The 23,263-nt window shown below is 44.0% G+C and overlaps 1 protein-coding gene across 2 annotated transcripts in view; it reads left to right on the forward strand.

Annotated features, from left to right (window-relative positions):
- The window catches only part of PNPLA7 (patatin like domain 7, lysophospholipase), a 620,671-nt gene that overhangs the window by 165,726 nt on the left and 431,682 nt on the right, over positions 1 to 23,263 (forward strand). For both annotated transcript variants that reach the window (XM_077476726.1, XM_077476735.1), the window contains 2 exons: positions 78 to 158; positions 9,655 to 9,820. In XM_077476726.1, the coding sequence (XP_077332852.1) occupies positions 78 to 158; positions 9,655 to 9,820 (247 nt within the window). The remainder of the gene's footprint in view (positions 1 to 77; positions 159 to 9,654; positions 9,821 to 23,263) is intronic.

The following is a 23,263-nucleotide window of genomic DNA, read 5'->3' on the forward strand; positions in this document are numbered from 1 at the left end:
GTGTTTTTTATATATTTTTTATTTTTTTGAAGATTAGTTGATATTCAATAAATGACGTGTACCTTTTTGTTCTACAGATAATAATGGTCAGGCTGCAGAGAGTGACATTCTTGGCACTACACAACTACCTGGGTCTGACCACAGAGCTGTTTAACTCCGTGAGTATTTTATTTTATTTTTTTACATATTTTGTATTGGGACAGTATTCAAAAGTAGATGTTTTGGCTGAACTTACACTAAAGGCCAGTTCACACCAGATGCAGTTCCGTTTTTTCTGCACCAATACAGTCAGTTCCGGTCAGTTTCTGCACCAGAAACTGACTGCATGGTGTGAAGTTCCATTGGAATACATGGAAAACACTGTGCATGCATTTTTTGTGCACAAAAAAAAGCACATGGAACTGAAGGGAACTGCGTCTGGTGTGAACTGGCCCTAAAAGTGTTACATGATGTCATGAAAGAAATATGGGGTCATTGGTGGCCTTATTATGAAACGTTGAATGTCCTGGTTCTCATCCTGATCCACCTGCTTCAGAAAATTTTCATTCCCTGGCTCAGCAAGTATGCAGATCTGGAAAATCAGAAGTCCTTATCTGCTTACTTGTTCCAGGTCATTGAAGCTACATGTTCAGAATGACACCCATGCAGTCGATATCTTTGGAAGAAGAGTTAAGCAAAATGACAGCTTCTATGCATCCTATAAGATAAATCTCTGACCTGTATTGAACCAACTGCATTGTCCCTGAATGATCCTGCCTGTGACAAGAAGTGTGATTTAACAGGTTGGTTGTAGAAATAAATGTTGCAGAACAAGAGGGTTTTTCTGCCTTATATGTGCGGCTTGTAGTCATTCAGTCCCGTGCTTACTCTAAAAATGACATAGCAGCCAATTACAGCTCCACAAATAGATGAGACATCTTGCCTCAGGTAGCTAAACAATTGATCGAATGGGTCTTATAATTTCAGCTTCTGCACAGCACCTGTATCACAGCTAATAAACAAAGAAGACCATTTTTCACACATTTAATATCAAGCAAAGTTCTTTGTAGTTTGCAATTAAACTGAACCATAAGGTTATAATTTACACCTTGTACAGCAGACAATTGTTCTATAAACTGTGCTAGTTATAGATGGACAACACTTCTGGTCTTAGAGGCTTTAACTTTTTTTAAACACAGAGGTTACATTTTAGTAAAGTTGTATTAAATCCTCAGTGTTGTTGTGTGTTTTTTTTTTCTAGCTTGACACATTGAGCACAAAAAAATAAGCATTTCCCTGTAAACGATTTTATAAAAAATTTTTACCCCAGCACTTGTAGTTTACACCTTTGAATGCTGCTGGCTCCTGCCCTCTCAGTGCTGTTTCTCTGAATGTCTGGTCACAGGAAAGAGTTGACAGTTGGCAATGCAGTCTTTAATCTGTTAGCTTGAAAAAATGGAGGCGCACGAGAGTGCTTTGCCATACTAGGCTAGAGGCTGTGTGTTTCTATTGAACCACTGTCCGGTTTAATTGCTGTCTGTGCCCCCTCTCTCTAATTGACTATTAATGAATGAAAGTGAAGGTACATGTAAAATTTTGAGTTGCCACCAGAACAGAAAAGCTTAAGCCTGGTACAAACATACTGAAAATCAGCTGTTTTTTTTTGCCCGTGGTGTGTGAACCCACTCCAAAAACTCCACCCTCTACCAAAAATAGTGCACACATAAATGTGAGACCCAAAACTTGCATAGGGTGTACACATAGTTCTCCAAAGAAGAAGGACCTTGACCCTGATCCCCCAGGGCGTTAGGCTCTAGACGGGAACTGAGGTACACAGGGTCCATCTGGCCGAAACCAGGCGGACCCCAATCTTTAGAAGGTCTGCCGAAACAGACCCACCCAAGTACTAGGTGGGGCTCCCCCAAAGGGAGACCCCATGGAAGAGGCAGAACCAAGCCAGAAGGCCATGTCCACCCCCTCCCAAGATGTTCAGGGTGGGCCCAGGGACCTACACCCCACCAGTCAAATGTGCAAATATGTACATCAACGAAAAGGGAGAAAGTTAAACGACAAACACACGAAAATAAATAAAGTGGGGAAGGAAAGTGGAGAAGAGAAGTGATCAAAGTGCCATTGTGTGAAACAATGGCCGGCCCTTTGGCCAGGAATAAAAAATTCCTCTGATCCTAGGCAAAAGACCCGGCCCTAGGGTGCCGAGTATACGAAGTACAGTGACCTTGGTGCCATAATGCAAAGTGACCTGCATCACAGTGAGTACGGCACCCCTGGACTGCCACTCCAGGGGCACATACACAACGGCCTTCTTTTGATCCCGGCCCTCCAGCTAAACCAGTGCAGCCCCATCCCTGCCAGAAAGGCAGCATAATTTAGAGAACTTAGGGAGAGCCTTAAACTGCTCGTGCAGCAGGAATCAACTTTCTGACTTTCAGTACATGTGTACAGCTGTCTGCTCAACAGAATCCAGTCTAAATGCAGTTTATAATTCTCTTTTTCTTTCTCATACATCACGGGACACGTGAGTGGACACCCTAGATAGGAAGTTTCACCCCCTATATAACCCTTCTCCTTACTGGGTGTACCTCAGCTTTTTCGCCAGTGTCTTAGGTGTTGGTCACGAGTAAAGATGTGCTGTGCTGAGCTCCGCTGGAATATCCACACTGGGGGTAGCCATGCAACCGGATCCATTCAAGGTGTCTTTTGAAGGCCGAATTGGATGGTACCCGGGCCTTGTGTCTGAAGAAACAAGGTTTTACCTGTAACGCTTCTCTTTTTAGGGAGCTGGACCCTGGGATCCAGTATCTTGTTTTTTGCCATATTCCTGGCGGGTGCTTTACAGGCCCAGAACTGCTGATCCCCCCTATTCAGTCTGAAGGTTTTTCTCTAAATTAAGCCCACCGTGAGAGATGAAGATTGGGTCTGTTACACAGAACCCTGCATCAGAGTGATAAATGTATAGATAATATGGCATACAGATGCCACGGCAACATGCCGAGGCTGGCACATGTGCCCACATGGTTTGTATATATCTATTAGCTGGTATATGAACAATGTCGTAGAATATTAGTAGTAAATAAATGAGGATCAATCCGTATAGGATGTAGCTGTGACATCAAGAATAGCTTGACGCGTTTCATGGATTCTTTCCACGCAGGAGCAGATGCACCAGAGATTCCTATAAGGTGTATATATATATGTAAAGATGTAATATACCATATTTTTATTTGAAAATATTTTTATTGAGTTTAAGACATACAAACAGACAATTAACAGTAAACGTTAATGCAACGTCGGCATGGTTAGACGCCCACATCGCTGGCTACACAGGCTATGAAGTGCACTCTTTTTCAGGTGCACACAGCTTATGGAGGGACACAGAGTAGACGGGTGCATGTGAGTGTGGGGGACACAGGCATTCCCAGTCAGCATTTACTTAAGCACCAGACTGAGTCTTGGTAGCAGCGGTAGTTGCTGATCTATAGTGCTCAGCAGTCAGTGCATTTTTTGTGGTACCTCTATCTTTTGTTGCTTTGCACTATGGGCAGAAGAGGTACAAATACCCCAAAGAGTAGGGGCTCAAAGGGGTCCCCCTCAGTCTCTAAGGACCTCCCCTCTGCAGCACCTCCCCCCCGAAGGACCTGGGGAAGCTGGCCGGGGTGATCCGTGGTGGTCAGGAGCTGCAACTGCTTCTGGCACTTCAGCCCCTGTATGCATTACGCAAGAGGTTTTTTCCTCAACCATAAATGGATTAGAGGAAAGATTAGTGGCCTTAATCGCATCTTCACTCAGTGGAAGAAAACACACTAGGTCCCCCTCTGCCATACAGGACCCTCAAACAGAGGAACTTTGGGGGGAAAAGGAGAGGAATCCCTCTGAGGATCGGGATGAGACTGATGATTCCACTTCTGAGAAATCTATTGGAGAAGGGCCCTCTTCAGCTTCTCAGGATGAGAAGGTGTTGGTGCAAAAAAATTACTAAGATGTGGGGTATATCGGCGATTGACGCCACCATATCCTCCGTAAATCAAAGCCTGACTTGTCCTGTTGACAACGCTCAGATGCTTAGGGATACAACTGATAAAAAACTGGAATTCCTATTAAAACGTTTTCTCCTTGGCAGGTTCAGTAGCTCAACCTGCAGTGGCAGCAATTGGAGTTTGTCAATACTTGAGAGACCATATTAAATAGGTGCTCAAAGTTTTACCTGAACAGCAAGCCTGGGGGTTGGCCAACCTACGAGCGGCTTTGTGTTTTGCTGTTGATGCTATCAGAGATTCTATCCTCCAGACCTCCTGCCTTACGCTTGGGTTGGTACATATGCGTAGAATCTTATGGTTGAAAAATTGGTCAGCCGAATCACCATGCAAGAAACTCCTGGCTGAGTTTTCCTTTCGTGGTGCAAGACTGTTTGGGGAGGATTTGGACAAAGGATCTCTAGTGGGAAAAGGACCTTTTTGCCAATCAAGAAAAGGAGTAAAGGTCCCTTCTTTAAACTGGCTCTTTCTCCAGTGCCAGGGGCATCCGCCACCAGGCAGTCACGACGGCCTCCTCCGTCAGGCTCAAAGGTTAAATCTCAGAGTCAACCCCAGGGACAAAAGAAGTCCTGGGGGAGGAAGTCTACAAGACAAAATGCTAAAGTCTCCTTATGAAGGGACGCCCCCGCTCCCTCGAGTGGGGGGAAGACTGCTAAAGTTCTCAAGGGTCTGGTAGGAGGATTTTAAGGACAAATGGGTGGTCTCCACAATAACTTTAGGTTACAAACTAGAGTTCCGAGAATTCCCTTCTCCTTGTCTCCTCAGATCAAATGTCCCCAAAGATCCAGAGAAAAAAGTCTCTCTTTCTAGCATTGGAGCAACTTTAATCTCAAAGAGTTATTGTGGTAGTTCCCACACAAGAGCAGGGATTGGGGTTTTATTCAAACCTTTTCACGGTACCAAAGACAAATGGAGATGTCAGACACATTCTAGATCTCAACCGATTACTAAAAGTACGGTCCTTTCGCATAGATTCAATCTGATCCTTAGTCTCTATCCTACAAGGAGGAGAACTTCTGGCATCAATAGACATCAAGGATGCGTACCTGCATGTACCTATTTTCCCTACTCATCAAAACTATCTGCATTTCAAAGTAGAAAAACACCATTTTCAGTTTGTAGCTCTGCCTTTCGGGCTAGCCACTGCACCTCGGGTGTTCACAAAGATCTCGGCTCCTCCTCTAGTCAGATTAAGATCCCAGGGTATAAAGCTAATAGCATACCTAGACCTTGATAGATCGGTCGGTAGCCCGCTTTGACCAAAACTTTGTCACCACAATCAACTACCTGGGATACCTAGGTTGGGTCCTAGGTGTTAGAATTGGTAATGTCCCTACTATGTTGCTCATGGTTTTTATTGCTGGATGCTCCTGTGTGAGAAAACAAAACCCTACCACTATCAAGATGGCCTCCTCCACCCAAGGAAGCTGTGCAGAACAAGACATTGTAAGTTAATAATGGGGGAAAAGAGTCTGGAAGTAGACAACAGGCAATACTGGAAATGACTTGTCCTCTGCCTAACTTTTTTTGGACACAGCTTTCAGAGTTCAGTTCCTTTTTAAGCCTAAATTGACAAAATCCCATTATCAAGTTCCATCCATTAAGGGCACATGGGATGCCAGATGCATGAATTCCAATAGGGGGGTTTTGATGCATGTGATTAGAGCTGGAGGAGGAGGGAGGAGACGGAAACTGCCGCGATGCCAGCGGAGGAGAGAAGGGAAGCCATCCGTGATGCCTGCCTCCCGTGATGCCCGCAGAGGAGAGAAGGGTAAAACATCCATGAAGCCCATGGAGGAGAGACAGGGAAGCCACCCATGATGCCTGTCGCCCATGATGCCCGCGGAAGAGAGAAGAGGACGCCGCCCATGATGCCTGCTGCTTCTTGCCTGGGCGAAGTGCTGCCCATCATAGATGAGATAGTTGCTCCGACCTGGGGGGGTTGGGTGCATCAGAACAAAAGTTATGTAAATAGCTTTATGTAAGTATATGTAGTCATATAGAGTAGCATGAGTTTCTCAGGTTCTCATAAGTGTAAAAATAAGAATACATTTGTGCTGCTTAGAAGAACGATCTAGAAAATCATCAGATACCAAAATCTTAGGCCGGCTATACATGGTTCAAATCCTGGCCAGTTCAGCAGTAACTGACCGAGATTAGAATCATTAATGTGCAGGTTGAATGTAACAAGTTGATCAATCACCTTGGTACAATCAGCCTGCCGGATCCACTTTTGATTATCAGAAGTGGCTGCTATAGCCACTAGCGATAATCGCAGTCTTCTCCCAGAACGGGGCGGCTTCCCCCACCTGCCAATTAAGCTTACCAAAATCTAGATAGTATAGGACAGTGATGGCGAACCTTGGCACCCCAGATGTTTTGGAACTACATTTCCCATTATACTCATTTACACTGCAGAGTGCACGAGCATCATGGGAAATGTAGTTCCAAAACATCTGGGGTGCCAAGGTTCGCCATCACTGGTATAGGACATTGCCACCAAATTTGGTGCATATTTCCCACAGTGGGTGATGTAGTAGGATGCATCTTTTTCCATCCATATGGAAACCAAGTGCCATTGTAAAAGTGTTTTACAGTTAAGAGTCTATCTGTGAAGTATTTATGGATATGGTAGACAGAGCATAACAATGTCTTTCCATTTAGTTAGGTCAAAATTAAGATTTAGTTCCTGTTCCCACTGGATCAAATAGGGAAGTTTAGTATTTGGATCAGTGACAGAAGTGTACACCACAGATATTCGTCCTCTCTGGAGACCCCCAGCCTGACTAGAAAGTCGTAAGCACAAAAGGACCTTCTAGCAAGTTAAGTTTAGATTTTACTAAATATATTATTTGATTGTATCGAAATGTTTCAGCGAATGGCATCTGTAGCTTCTCCCTAAAATATTGTAAAGGGTACAATTTATTGCCATTGGGGTAGTCCCCAATTTGTAAAAGGCCATTATTGAGTCTCTACTGAAACAAGGTCAGTACAAGCCCTGGTTTAAACTCAGGCTTGCAAAAGATGGGGGGTTAATGGGGTGTCCCGTGAAGACCAGGGTTTGCGATGCCATGTTCTGTTCCAAACAGCAAGAGAATAAGATAAGGTGGAAGAAATAAATGGCTGGGAAGCCACATCAGGGATCCAATGGTAAAGAAGTAGCAAAAAAGAGCTTCTGTTCCTTTTTCTTTAAAAGCAGCCACAGTCCAAGTGAAAATGTCTGTCCCCCACCAGCATGCTGCAGAGAAGGACCCTTGCTCACTGTGTGGAAGCAGTAGTCTCTCTGCAGAGGTCTGGCAAACAACCTGCTGAGTCAGAGCCATCTCTCTCCAAACCAGCAGATGACATGGCTCTCCAATTCATTACTGTGAAAATTTCACATTTGACCTCATGCAACTTGGATTCTGTGCCTCTCCATTCTTCCTCAAGACTCTGGGCCCTTGATTCCCAAATGAAATGCAACATTTTCCACAGTCAGTGATGATTTGGGGAGCCAGGTCATCTGCTGGTGCTGGTCCACTGTGTTTTATCGAGTCCACAGTCAGCGCAGCCTTATACCAGGAAATTCTAGAGCATTTCGTGCTTCCCTCTGCTGACCTGCTTTATGGAGGTCCTGATTTAATTTTCAAGCAGGACTTTGCACCTGCACACACTGCCAAAAGTTTCAGTACCTGGTTTAATGATCATGGTAACACTGTGCATGATTGGCCAGCAAGGTCGCCTGACCTAAACCCCATAGAGAATCTGAGGCTATTGTCAAGAGGAAGATGAGACACCAGACGCAACAATGCAGATGAGCTGAAGGCTGCTATCAAAGCAACCTGGGCTTCCATAACACCTCAGCATTACCACAGGATGATTACCTCCATGCCACTCCGCATTGATAGAGTAATTCATGCAAAAGGAGCCCCAACCAAGTACTGAGTGCATACTATACTGTACATGGACATACATTTCTGTATTCATTTTTTTTTTATTGGTGGTATGTAATATTCTAATTTTATGAGATACTGGATTTTGGGTTTTCACCAGCTGTAAGCCATAATCATAAAAATTAAAAGAAATGTGTGAAATATATCACTGTCTGTGTAATGAATCTATATAATATGAGTTTTACTTTTTGAATTGAACTACTGAAATAAATTAACTTTTCGATGATACTCTAATTTTATGAGCTGCACCTGCATGTGTATTAGAAAGTGTTACAGTTAAACATTGGCTGTAGGCCCCATCATCTGGACTTTTTGCAAGCTGCACAATTGAGTTTTTTCATACCTTACCTGACTGGCATCTTTGATTAATTTCATTTGAAGAGTGCTGTGTTGAGTGGGATCCATTTACCCATACCATTTAAATGTATTCTCTGCTGATTACACCTCTGGAGGATTGTCCACTACCTTTCTTGTGAGAAAGGAAAGTGGATTTGGGTAGAGCTTTTATGAGAGGGCAACATACTAATATGGTTAATATTCAAAACTTCAATTTGCACGAAAGTGCAAGAAACAAAAATTTTAAGATCTTCTCTCAGTGGTATCCGACTCCGTCCTTTCTTCATAGGTGTTTTCCGAATACTTTGGATCGATGTTGGTGATGTCCGGACACGTGGGGGACATACATATATTCTAGTCTTGTTCGAAAATAGAGGGTTTTTGCAAAGAAGGGTTTTTGGAAAGAAGTCCAGAATATTACTCAAAAGTTTACGGACTATACGATTCCAGCCTTTTTCTTCTTACATGTATCTAAAATTCCTTAAAAAAATTATAGGAAGTCAATTCTTTGTCACCTTCTGAATGCAGCCAAATCTTGTATTCCCCTTACCTGGAAACAGACACAGCCTCCTTAAGTGGGGTCGTGGCTCAGGAGGGTGGATGGTTTGAACCAGATGGAAGATTTGGTTTGGACATCTCAGCAGAAGCGAGAAATATATCTGAAAACCTGGTCCTTATGGAACATGTTTATCTATTCAGAGGAGGGAATGGCTCTCATAGATACGAGTCCTATTAGTTAATTGGATTTGCGTATCATGTCGTTTAATTTTAAATAGTTCTTTAGTAATATCTAGTTCTACAGAGATTTTATTCCCTTGCCATTCCCCCTCCTTTTTTTTTTTTCTTCTTTTTTTTTTTTCTAGAGTTCTCTGACCCACTGGGGTTTATCTTGGGGACTGTTGTATTTTATGATCTCCGAAAGGGGGAATTCATAGCAGAGGTGGGGTAATTTTTATTTGCCTTGTTGATACGCACATATTATCTTATTGGACAGATTAGGTCTAATTGTTCATTCTTTAGGTATGTGTTTATTGGCCTAATGTTTTGCTGCCTTTATCTTTGCTATGTATGTTACTTATTGAAATTTGTTATTTTTCTCTATATTTTTTGTAAAAAAATTTTTTTTTAAAAATGTGCTTTTTTGGTTTAGTAGTCCTTTTTTTCTTTTGGCCCAATAATACTTTTTACTGGTACATGGAAATATTTACAGAGCATGATACAAGGCTGATACACTGCTGAAAAAATGTCTTTGCTTTCATTTCTTGTACCTTGTTGCTAATATACAGCTTGCCTGCTTTTGTAACAGTTGCATGGTATTTTTACCTGGTTTAGTCAATAATATTTGTGATCCACAGGAAATCCAGGCAATCCCTTTGCTCTCAGTTGCAAGTCTGACCTCTGGGTCAGGGAGCAGCAAAGCAGTAAGACGACAAATGTCTACTATGTCTATGGAAGAAGACCAACCCGATAAGGCAGAGAAACCTTTAGAATCTCAACCAGATCAAGATGTGGTGATTCTGGGTAGGTGAAAGCTTGTATCTTCTGTGCAGCTGATTAATGTGCGATTGCTTGTGGAAGTGTGGATGGGGTATAGTAAAGTTGCTTTATAGATAGGTGTTGAGAGATCTGTTAACAAGGATCATTCATCTGTTTTCTGTTAGAATAGAATTGTCTTTTTTTACTTTAATTTTTTTTTGTCAGCAAGTTTGTAGGCACACGGCTCTGTCATTATGTCACAAGATGGAGCTCTTACATTAGTGACAAATTCTATCGCTGTATTATCAGTTGTACAATAGGATATATGCATGGTAATTTAAGCAGAGCTAAACTCTCTCAATCATCATTAAAGTGATTGTAAATGATCACCTTGTAAAACAGGGTTGCCCAACATTTTGAAGAGCGAGGGCCACTTAAGCTACTTGGTAATCGGTCACGGGCCACAATGAGCGGAGCGGGTGGGTGGCATGTCCGTGTCTGCAAAGCATTTGCAGAGCGGACACGGACGCAACCCACAATACTTTTTAGCAGATCGTATTGAAGGTAGAACACAAGTCAGTTTATGTCTGCCACTACTTAGATGGTCCAATTGGTCGGACTGTCGGACTGACCACGTGAAAAGGGTCCAAGGCTGTTTTCACACTGATGGGCTGTGGTTTGCCCGCACCATGTGTGCAATGCAGTGTACCTTTGGCTTTCTTGCAGTTTGCAATAGACTACTTTTATATTCTGCGGGTTTGATGCACTTTCAGAAAGCTCACCAAACTCGCAGGTAATAATAGAAGTATATGGCTCAGTGCAGGTAACCTGCAGGTAAACTGCTCTGCACCTGCAAATCAGTTTGAAAGCAGCCCAGTAAGCACTGCAGAACAGATATGCCCATTTATACACTGTGATTTTAGTAATAAACTGACCTTTAATAACAGTATTCTTTAAATATTATTCTATCCCAGAGCAGGAGGTCATGAGCCACATCAGAGGGCTTCGCGGGCCCCCGGGCCACTGGTTGGGCACCCTTGTTGTAAAACAGCCCATTCAGTTTAAAATGGAAATGAAAGGAAAAACATTTTTGTATTGATATTAAAAGCTTTATAAATACATTTTTATTACACTTTTTTTATAAGTGATCACATTCCCTCTGTTCCCAGCTGCATAAGAGCTTGGGGAGGAGAAGCAGCACCACGGGAGTGTCAGGATAGGCCTGATCATTGGAAAGTACATGAAGTTCCCAACAAAGCTAGAGAGCTGACCACAATGTGCTCTCATGGTTTGTGTGGTCAGTTTTTTATAGGAAAGCAGAGGGACTGGCAGGAAGTCCAGGGATTTCATATGAAGGAAGCAATACAAAGAACAGGAGACTTTCTCATACAAGTACATGATACAACAAGCACATATCAGGAATTTAGTGTGTTGGGATAAAATGCTTTAACTATTTTTAAACCTTATGCATTTTGCATTATTAAATATATAGGAAAGTATATAATATCTACTTGTTTTAAACCTTTTTTGCTTCCTGGTTTTTGGCCTAGGCCAAAATGATGTCATACATCCCAGGAGCCTTCATGGGCATTTTTCTTCTTTATCTGGAGGAGGGGGCCATTTTCAGCTATGCACACCCTTCTGTCTGCATGCCTCACCTAAAAGCAGATGGATTCCAGGAAGTAAATTCTACATGAATTGTCTGCCCTTACTCAAAATGGCCGTGGCTAGAAATGCTACGGGGGGTGTTTTTCAAAGTGATTTCTCAACAAAATAAAGCATGGAGACCTGGATAGATGGTTGCGTTTACTTTGAATTTCAAAAATAAAGTAAATGGCATTTTGGTTTGTGCTTAGATAAAGTTTAGTTCAGCTTTAAAGGAAAAGTGTGTTTTAAAAAAAAAAAAAAATTATTTAATTCATTTATTATGTTCTGTGAATGTTAACTGCTTGCCGTCCAGCCTCCTTAGTTGTACTGCGGCAACATGGCTCGGCTACACGAATTGCCGTTATGTTACGTCACTCCCTCTGATGGCTACTAGGGGTTCGTGCATTCCCGCATCTCGCCCTTGGAGCCAGTGCGAGTGTCCAAGGGTCTTGATGACCGTTGGGCTCCTACGATCACTTTTAACACGGCGAGAACCGGGACCTCTGTGTGGTAAACAGAGAGATCCCGGTTCTCTGAGGGGAGAAGTGACAGATCGCTGTCCATACTTTGTCATCTCCCCTAGTCAGTCCCCCCCCCCCCTTCATTTAGAACATACACTAGGGATCACAGTTAACCCCTTGATCGACCCCCTAGTGTTAACCCCTTCACTGCCAGTGACATTTTTACAGTAATCAGTGCATTTTTATAGAACTAATTGCTGTATGAATGCCAACGGTCCCAAAAATGTGTCCGTCATAATGTCGCAGTCACGCTAAAAATCGCAGATCGCCACCATGACTAGTAAAAAATAAAATAATAAAAAATAATAATAAAAATGCTATAAATCTATCCCCTATTTTGTAGACGCTATAACTTTTGCGCAGACCGATCAATATAGGCTTATTGCGATTTTTATTACCAAAAATATGTAGAAGAATACATATCTGCCTAAACTGAGAAAAAAATTGGGGATATTTATAGCAAAAAGTACAAAATATTGTGTTTTTTTTTTTCAAAATTGTCGCTCTTTATTTGTTTATAGCGCAAAAAATAAAAACCGCAGAGATGATCAAATACCACCAAAAGAAAGTTATATATGTGGGAAAAAAAGGATGTCAATTTTGTTGGGTTACAACGTTGCACAACCACACAATTGTCAGTTAAAGCGACACAGTGCTGAATCGCAAAAAGTGCTCTAGTCAGGAAGGGGGTAAAGTCTTCCAGGGCTGAAGCGGTTAATATGAAGCACTGTAACATTTTTTTTTGCCCATACTGAAGGAACCCTTTGGTTACAAGTCTTATATCAGTGTTAAACCCAAAAGCATATATTTATTTCACTTGGTGTTTCAGCCAGTTAAGTCTGTTGTTTTTCAACAGGACAAACTGTCCTGCAGGTGTAGCTGTTAGAGGGTTTAGACGAAATGTTAACCAGTAACAGGGGTGCTTACAATGATTGACTTTTAATATATTTAAGTAAAACCTTGAATCCAAAGGGAATAAAAACTGTTTTGTTAACTGCTTAAAAAGTGTGAGCTGGAGTTTGGCTTCAATTTGTTAGGGTATCTAAACCTGCTAGTACATCAAACTCTCCCCGCCCCCAAACTGGCAGTGCTGTTGTCCAAAGGTGCCCCTGTGCTTCTTCATCCAGAGGGGAGGTGCTCTAATACAGGAGGTGTGTTACTGGCCAGATCACTAGATGAAAGCAGAGGGGAAAAAGATATCAAAAACTAATGCAGCCACCACATCTAATGATTGGTAAGCTGCACTATATTACATTACCATGCTTTTTGTATATATGTATATGTGTATATATAATATTGATCATACATCACGGGACACAGGAGCTTCATTACATAGTGGGTTATATAGGCACCTCTGGTGATTGGACACTGGTTAACCCCCAATTAAGGAGAATTCCTCCCCTATGGGAGGCACCTCAATTTTTTCGCCAGTGTCTATGGTGGTTGGTCACGTAAAACATGTGCTATGAAGAAAGCTCTGTGCAGGTCCCTGCGGGGGCCTAAGGGCTACAACAAACCAGATCCATATCTCGGGACGATATTTTGACTCCCAAGATGATATGGTACCCGGGCCTCGTCATCTGAAGAAACAAGGTTTTGCCTGTAAGTCCTCTCCTATTGGAAGACTGGGCTCTGGGAAAACCAGACTTGGTATACTATTTACATAGTGGCACGAAAGTTTCTGGCAGAGTCTTTTACAAGGTCCAGATAGAGAAAGAACCCCAAAAAAACCTGAAGGTTGACAGAACTCTGCCTGCCGTGATGGGTGAAAGCTGGAATCTGTCTGTTTTCAGCAATTCCTGCGGTGAGGACAGGTAAGGGAAGTTAATCCTATATAAATTATATTATGGATTTCTTCATTGAGTAGTAGTATGTCTTAGCTGGTTTCCACCACTAGAGGGAGTAAGGGCAGCCTGATGCATACTTGCATGCCTTTCAGATACACAAGCTCAGTGAAGCCTAGTTCTCCCAGATGACTCACGTCTCCACTGCAATCCCTGCCACAATGAAGGTAATACAGGGGTCCCACATAGTCTGGGGGTCCCACGCAGCTCCGATGGCGATTCCCTTCCCCCCCGGATACCGGCGGTCCTGGTGCACGTGCGCCGGGCGCGCTCCTGTGCTACTGGAGGAGGGGGGAGTGTGGTTGCGAGCCGTGCACGTCGGTGTGCACGGCGCTGTACTGCGCAGGCGCCAGGCGACAGTTTTAAAAAGCCCAGAGCGTCAGGGGGTTGTAAGTGGAGACACAGGAGCTGTGGGCAGTAAGCATCCCAAGGGATTGGATCCAGGCAAACCTTAGACACCTACTCAGCATCAGGTTGTGCAGTTTAAGCATATATATTTATTGTGAGACTTTAAGCACAACAGTGATTGCACTTTGTACTAGTACCTCTGCTTTGTAGCTTAGGACTATGTCTCCTCGTAAGAGGGTCTCATGGGGAGGTAACAAGGGCACTGGTAAGTCACCGCCTAGGTCTAGGGGTTCTAAAAATGCCTGTAGGTTACCATCCCCCACTGCAAGACTGGAGCCAGCCTCACAGGATGAGTCAGTGCCCCGGTCAGGTTTTGCAGCCTCTCCTAATATTTCAGTCCCGGTATACGTCACTGAGGACTCCCTTAGGCTGCTTTCACACTGGGGCGGGAGCGGCGTCGGCGGTAAAGCGGCGCTATTTTTAGCGGCGCTTTACCGTCGTTTTAGCGGCGGTCTGCGGGCGCTAGCTGGGTGGTTTTAACCCCCGCTAGCGGCCGAAAAAGGGTTAAACCCGCCCGCAAAGCGCCGCTGCAGCGGCGCTTTGCCGACGGTATTGCCGCGGTGTCCCATTGATTTCAATGGGTAGGAGCGGTGAATACACCGCTCCTTCACCGCTCCAAAGATGCGGCTAGCAGGACTTTTTTCACCGTCCTGCCAGCGCATCGCTCCAGTGTGAAAGCCCTCCGGCTTTCACACTGGAGTTAAAGGGCCGGTTTTTTTCAGGCGCTACACAGGCGCTATTTTTAGCGCTGTAACGCCTGAATACCGCCCCAGTGTGAAAGGGGCCTTAGGGCTACATTGGAGGGTTTTGAAGGGAGAATCATGAATTTTATTTCAGTTTCCCTGAAAGATAGCAGGAAAAGGGGTAGATCCCCTCCCTCTGCTAAGATTCCTCTTTCAGATGACACTTCTGACAATGAGGTGAGATCCCTATCTTGGTACAGGGATCTTGAGCAGTCAGATGAATCGGAGGAAGAGGAGAGAGTACCCTCCTCCCAGGCGCTCAGAAAACAGGTGCAGTATTATACTGAATTGGTGCGTACCACATTCAGAATGCCTGCTGCTGAAGTCGCTACGTCCTCTGTTTCTTCCCTGGGGGTCAGGAAAATCCCACAGACTGCCTTTTCCTTTCCAATTCATCCTTTAATGGATGAATTGTTGTATGAGGATTGGGGACATCCCGATAAACTGTTTGCTCCTCCTAAAAGGTTTTTCTATGCTTTATCCTCTGGAGGAAAGTTTCACCAAGAAATTGGGGGTCCCATCTGTCGATGCGGCTGTTTCTTGCGTGAATAGAAACCTGACCTGTCCTCTGGATAATGCTCAGGTATTTAAAGATCCAACTGATAAGAAGCTGGAAACATTATTAAAAACCTCATTTTCCATGACTGGCGCTGTAGTGCAACCTACAGTCGCAGCTGTGGGGTTGTGTCAGTTCCTCAAGGAACAGGTTAAGCAGATGCTTGGCCTCCTTCCCAGTGAGGAAGTGGAGAATTATGCAGAAATACCTCAAATTCTGTGTTTTATGATTGATGCAATTTTGGATTCTGTCCAACAAGCATCTCGTTTGTCTCTCCTGTTGGTACACATGCAAAGGGCCCTATGGCGAAATAATTGGGCAGCTGAGCTATCATGCAAGAAGCATTTGATTGGGTTCCCGTTTAAAGGGGAAGGTTTGTTTGGGGAAGAATTAGACAAATTCGTCCAAAAAATTTCAGGGGGTAAATCTACTCTCCTTCCAGTCAAAAGGAGCAAACGTCCATCATTTAGGCGTTCCCTCTCTCCCGGAGCATGAAGCTCTAAGCAGTGGCGACGGCCTTCTCAACCCTCCTCTACAGGAAAGGCTCAAGGCCGGGCCCAGGGGCAGAAGAAATCCTGGGGGCGAAAGCTTGCCAAGCAGAGCCCAAAAGCTTCCTTGTGAAAGGGCGCCCCCGCTAGGCCGAGTGGGGGGAAGGCTCCTGCAGTTTGCGGAAGCCTGGCGGGAAGAGATCCGGGACAAGTGGGGGGTCTCTTCGGTATCTCTGGGCTACAAGCTAGAGTTTCAGGAGATTCCACCTTCTCGCTTTCTAAGGTCAAGGATCCCAGGGACCCAGTAAAGCAAAGACCGCTATTTCTGGCCATAGATCACTTACTATCCCAGGGGGTGATAGTAGAAGACCCAAAAGAACAGGGTTCAGGGTTTTACTCGAATCTCTTCACCGTTCCAAAGCCAAATGAAAGTGTCAGACCTATCCTGGATCTGAAGGACCTGAACCGTTTTTTACGCATCCGGCCCTTCTGAATGCAGTCAATTCGCACTGTGGTCTCCTCCCTGCAAGGGGGAGAGTTTATGGCATCAATAGACATCAAGGATGCATATCTCCATGTGCCAATTTTCCCGCACACCAAAAGTATCTAAGGTTCGCGGTAGAGCGGCGCCATTTTCAATTTGTGGCCCTGCCGTTCGGGCTCGCTACGGCCCCTCGGGTCTTCACAAAGATTCTGGACCCTCTCTTAGCTGTCATGGCTTATCTAGACGATTTGCTTCTCATAGAGAACACAGTAGCGCTCCTGAACCACAGTGTTACCAGAACGCTAGAACACCTGGAATGACTAGGTTGGATTATAAACCTAGAAAAGTCGTCCCTACAGCCTGCTACCAGGTTGGAATACCTGGGTATGGTTATCGACACCGCTCAGGGCAAGGTGTTTCTACCAAGGCCAAAAGCCTTGGCCATTGGGGATCTGGTACGCCTAATTCTGGGCAGAAGATCTTCCCCCATTCGGTTGTGCATGAGACTGTTAGGGAAAATGGTCGCCTCCCTCGAGGCCGTTCCATTCGCCCAGTTCCACTCAAGGACTCTGCAAAGATGCATCCTTGCGGCTTGGAACAGGAAGCCCCAGTCCTTGGGGACACGCAAGACTCTCGTCTGGTGGTTACAAACCGAGAATTTGCTGAAAGGCAAAACTTTTCTTCCTCTTCCATGGAAAATTATTACGACAGATGCCAGCCTGACAGGCTGGGGAGCAGTGTTGGAGGACGCAAAAAGTTAAGGCGCAAACATCACATAATAATATGCTCAAAGGAGAGGCTGTCTGTATAAAATTATATGAAACGATAGTACATATGAGATATTTCAGTTATCAAGTCTCAGGAGAATGCCTTTCATTCCTTAAGTAGGAATTCAACACGCAGGGCTGCCACTGCAGGGAGCTGAAACCAGGCTCCTAGATTATTACAGAGATACAAAAGAAGAAGAAGAAGCGGGCGCCTCTGGGTGTAGATTTTTTTTTTTTTTTTTAAAAGCAATTTATTCACAAGTCATTCTAAAACAGAGATTTTGCACTCACATTTTCCATAAAATAAGCAGGCATGTAGAATAAGAGGGGTCATCTGATTTAGTTTGTCACTTCTATTCCGGTCCGCAAGTGTCCTGTTGTCCTCTCCTGGCGTTACCACTGGTTTGTTGTTCAAAAAAAGCCGGCTCGGTGGACGCAGGGGATGTTCTTCCAAAGCGAGGCTTGGTTTGCTGTGACACGCGGGTCGCGGAATTGTGACGTCACGGCGGGCGACACGTTTCCTGAGCGTTCGGGTCAAGTTGGGAGGACGACCGCGCTCTTTCATCAGGCCAATCAGATAGGGGGAAAGAGGCAGAGATTTAAATAGAGGAAGTTAAGGCGGGAGGCATGGCTGAGCGGAGAGTGGGGCGTGGCTTTGAGGTTAGAGTACAACTGAAGTGTATATAGATAGAGGGGGGCGTGGATAGAGAGAATAGGGGAGGAGACTATAGGGGTTGGTAAACGAGTGAAGGAAGAGATGATGTAGATGGAAATGAGAGGAGCAGACAGACGGGGACAAACGAACAGAAGAGAGGAAACAATAATTTGAGACATATGGGCAGGAATAATGAGGGGAATATGTGTATATGTAAACATATTATTAATAAAATATATGGATAAATTATATAAATATATATATGATAAAATGTGTAATATGGAAAGATAAAAGAATAATAAAGTATATGAGAAAATGAAAGTGTTGGAGGAGACGTGCTCGCAGGGGAAATGGTCTGTGATCGAGAAGCTATTGCCCATAAATGTCTTGGAGATCCGGGCAGTTTATATGGCTCTCATAAACTGGTCTTTCAGACTACGGGGTCTCCCTGTTCGGGTTCAGTCTGACAATGCCACAGCAGTGGCCTATATCAATCACCAGGCCGGTACCAGGAGTCTGGTTGCGCAAAAAGAGGTGAATCGCATACTTGTCTGGGCAGAAAGGCATGTTTCATGCCTTTCTGCAGTCTTCATTCCAGGAGTGGAAAATTGGCAGGCGGATTTTCTGAGCCGCCAGCATTTGTGCCCAGGAGAATGGGCTCTGCACCCTGACGTGCTTTGGAACATATGTCGCAGGTGGAGTACTCCAGACGTAGATCTGTTTGCGTCCAGGTTCAACAGAAAACTGGACAAATTCGTGTCAAGGAGAAGAGATACACTCGCTCAGGGGTCAGATGCTCTGACAGTTCCCAGTACAATTTGATTTATGCCTCCTCCCCCCCCCCCCCCCCCCACGTGTCCGCTTCTGTCGCGGCTCCTGGAAAGAGTCAAGAGGGAGACAAAGTCGGTTCTTTTGTTAGCCCCGGCTTGGCCCAGGCGACCGTGGTACACAGAGATCATGAAGTTTGGCAGTAGGCAGGCCGTGGATCCTCCCTCTCCGGCCAGATCTCTCACAGGGTCCAATTTACCATCCTGCTTTACACAGTCTGAATTTGACGGTTTGGCTGCTGAGACCCACATTCTGAGAGACCGTGGGCTTTCGGGGCCAGTCCTTTCTACTCTGGTCAGTGCCAGAAAGCCGGCCTCCAGGCTTATTTACTACAAAATCTGGAGGGCATATGTTTCCTGGTGTGAACTCAGGGAATGGCATCCTAGAAAGTATGTCATTAGCAGGATCTTGGCCTTCCTCCAGTCGGGCCTAGAAATGAATTTGGCCGTAAGCACTATCAAGGTGCAGATTTCAGCCTTGTCAGTGTTTTTTCAGAAGCCACTTGCATCGCATTCCCTGGTGCGGGCTTTCATCCAGGGGGCTATGCGGACAAGGCCGCCAGTCAAACCTCCGGTATGCCCATGGGATCTGAATTTGGTTCTCTCGGCTTTGCAGGGGCAACCTTTTGAACCTTTGCATCAGGCTTCGTTAGTTCTTTTGACTAAAAAATTGGTTTTCTTGGTAGCCATATCCACGGCTAGAAGAGTGTCAGAACTAGCAGCTCTCTCCAGCAAAGAGCCGTATCTAATTATTCATAAGGACCGGGTGGTAATGCGTCCCAACAGGTCCTTTCTGCCTAAGGTGGTTTCAGGATTACATTTGAATCAAGATGTAATCCTACCATCCTTTTTTCCGGACCCACAGTCCGCAAGAAGAAGAATCTTTGAACACTTTGGATGTGGTAAGGGCAATCAGTATCTATCTTCAGGCAACTGCTAAGATAAGGAAAACAAATTGCTTATTTATTTTGCCAGAAGGCCACTCTCTCAAGGTGGATTAGACAGATTATTTCTCAGGCCTATAGTGTTAAAGGGAAGATCCCCCCTTTTCAAGTGAAAGCGCTAGGGCTGTAAGTGCTTCTTGGGCAGTGCATCACCCGGCCTCCCTGGCTCAGATCTGTAAGGCTGCAATTTGGTCATCAGTCCACACATTCACCAGATTCTATCAGGTGGATGTCAGAGGGCAAGAGGATATCGCCTTTGGGCGCAGTGTACTGCAGGCTGCAGTTTAGGTCCTCCAGTCCATGGCGGTCTATAATTATGATCGTTGTCTCCCTCCCCTCAATCTGAGCATTGCTTTGGGACATCCCACTATATAATGAAGCTCCTGTGTCCCGTGATGTATGATCAGGAAAATAGGATTTTTATATACAGCTTACCTGTAAAATCCTTTTCTTGAGAGTACATCACGGGACACAGGGCTCCCGCCCCTCTTGGGTTTTGCATGGTTTCCTATTGCTTTGCTACAAAACTGAGGTGCCTCCCATATGGGAGGGGTTATATAGGGGAGGAATTCTCCTTAATTGGGGGTTAACCAGTGTCCAATCACCAGAGGTGCCTATATAACCCACTATGTAATGAAGCTTCTGTGTCCCGTGATGTACTCTCAAGAAAAGGATTTTACAGGTAAGCTGTATATAAAAATCCTATTATAGATAGCATTTAAATGTTAATAAGAGATCTGAGTTCTTTTTGACCCCAGATCTTTCAATAAAGAGGACCTATCATGTTCATTTCTATTACAAGGGATGTTTACATTCCTTGTAATTTGAATAAAAGTGATAATAAAATAAGTAAAAATTTAAGAGACCATGTGAAAATACATTTTTTTTAACGCGCATCATCCCTCCATGCTCACACTTAGAAGCAAACGCATACGTAAGTCGCACCCACATATGTAAATGATGTTTACACCACACTTGTGAAGCATCGCCATGATGGTTAGAGTGAGAGCAATAATTCTAGAACTAGACTTCCTCTGTAACTCCAAAGAGGTAACCTGTACAAAAAAAATAAAAAATTAAAGCTTCACCTATTGAGATTTCTAATGTACCTTAGTTTGTCGTCATTATATGAGCTTGCACAGTTTTAAAACATGACATGTTTGGTATCTATTTACTCGGCGTAACATCATCTTTCACATTATACAAAAAAATCCTGCAATTTTTTTTTTTTTTTAAGTCATTAACGTGTATTTTTTCCCCAAAAAATTGTGTTTGAAAGACATCTGTGCAAATACAGTGTGGCATAAAATATGTAATACGACCTCCATTTTATTCCCTAGGGTCTCAGAAAAAGGCCTGGTCTTAATATGGTAGTAAAGCCCACTTGGTGATTGTTTTACATACATGTAAGTCTATAAGAGGACACCTAAACGTGCACCATTTAGAAGATGTTCACCTTGGATGCAGCCAGTTACATCACCGGCGCATGCGCCCTGAAGGTCTGGCAAACCACCTTGTCAGACCTTAAGAGCTTTGTGCCGGAATAAAGGGCATTGGCCAATCACATAGCCGGAGCGTGCAAACTCAGAAGAAAAACTGGGAGAAGATGTCAGCCCTCTCAGCTGTGACAGCACGCCGCTGGAAGGCATCGTTCCAAGGTAAGTATTTCATAATGTGCTAGTATGCATCCTAACACATTATGCAATTAACTTACAGGTTTTTTTTGTTTTTGTTTTGCACAGCCGCGATTTACTACCATTTTTAAAGTGGTTAGAGGATGCAGAAGACCTCTTTAAACATGTATGTTCTGCATCCTTCTCTCAGCCACTTAAGGAAGAAACTAACAAGGGGGCCAGGAATGTGGTAGTTCCAGGGAGGACAGAAGGCCCCTCAGTGCCCACAACTTTCAGTGAAAGATTTACTCATCTGTCACACCTAGACTTGGATGCAGATCTGTATCTGTCAGGCCTATAAAAGAAGACGGCATGTTTTGTAGCTTTTTAAAGTATAGCGAGAACAGCTGTTGTGACGATGAGAGATATTTATAGTTTCTGCAGTAAATGGGTATCACATGTGTATCAAATGTGATCGCAGAGCGTGCAGCAGGTTTGCAGGAGGTGATAACGTGAAAAGTTAGGTGTTACTGAATGGCGCTGGATCTGTGTTCATTGTTATTGCTGCATGCTCAGTGTGAATGTGCACGCCTGAGAGAGTGGTTGTGCATAGCCTGGTATAGAAATCTAAAAACCCCGCAGGTATATTGTAACTCTTTAAGAAAGATAAATGTATGCTATTTTGTGTGTTTTTGAGGACCAGAAAAATATATATTATCTTAAAGTGTCACTAAACCCTCCTTCAATAAATGTTGTATTACATACTGTTCATACGCACACAGTCACTATGAGATTAGTTTTCTGTATTCTGCAAAAAAAAAACTGGTTTATCCTGCTGCTTATCTCCACCTTCTGTTCATCTAGGGATTTTGCAGCTCTGCACATGCTCAGTTTTCAGTGAGTTTCTATGCTGAGCATTTCCTCCCTATGACATCTGAGCAGCCCGTGTAACTATAGATTAACACATGTCGGCGTAAAAAACAGTAGTTAATGACAGCCCACTCCTTCCCTCCTCCTCCTCCTTGCCTAACCAGCGAAACACAATAGGGATGGGATATTACATGTAGATTATTGGAGGCTTCACCTCCCTCTTATTCTAATACACGGGCTTTGGGGGGGGGGGGGGGGGCGTGACACAGCCTGTGACTAGCAGAAATCCGCCCACACCATGTTACTGCAAAAAAAAAAAAAAAAAAAAGTTTTATTTCAAATATATATTTGTATGACATTTTAACTGGTTCCCGACCGGCTCGCGCACGTTTACTGCAGCACGATTGCATCGCTGCACGAAACCCTATGCAAGTTTTCCTTAATAGCAGCCAGAGGGCCCACAGGTCAGGGGACACGATGCTCGTGGCCGGCAGGCACGATCGCGTGCATGAGAGCCAGTATGGGAATTTGTGTGTATGAAGTAGGAACATGATATGTCTCCTCCCCCAATCAGTCCTATCCCCTCAGTTAGAACACACTGAGGGAACACACATTTAACCCCTTGATTGCCCCCTAGTGTTAACCCCTTCCCTACCAGTTAAATGTATACAGTAATCAGTGCATATTTATAGCACTGATTGCTGTATAAATGTCAAAAGTGTCGATCTGTCTGTCACAATATTGCAGTACTGCTAAAAAAAAATCACAGATCACCACTATTACTAGTAAATAAAAATAAAAAAAGCCAAAAAAATGACATTCCTATCCCCTATTTTGTAGACACTATAACTTTTGAGCAAACCAATCAATATACGCTTATTGCAAATTCTATAAAAAGAAACAAATACAAGGTAAAGGCAAAGATATGGACCCTAGTAAGTACTGTGTAAATCAAAGGGATCCCACCAATGCGGAAAACCACAAAAATGTGCCTGGAGGACATTTTTGTGGTTTTCAGCATTGGTGGGATCCCTTTGATTTACACAGTACTTACTAGGGTCCATATTTTTGAATTTACCTTGTGTTTGTTTCTTTTTATAGAATTTGTCTTCTTACATTGG

This window comes from Lithobates pipiens, unplaced genomic scaffold (genome assembly GCF_037356315.1).
Source record: "Lithobates pipiens isolate NorthernLeopardFrog02 unplaced genomic scaffold, aLitPip1_a1.2 Scaffold_1, whole genome shotgun sequence".
NCBI classification, from domain to species: Eukaryota; Metazoa; Chordata; class Amphibia; order Anura; family Ranidae; genus Lithobates; species Lithobates pipiens.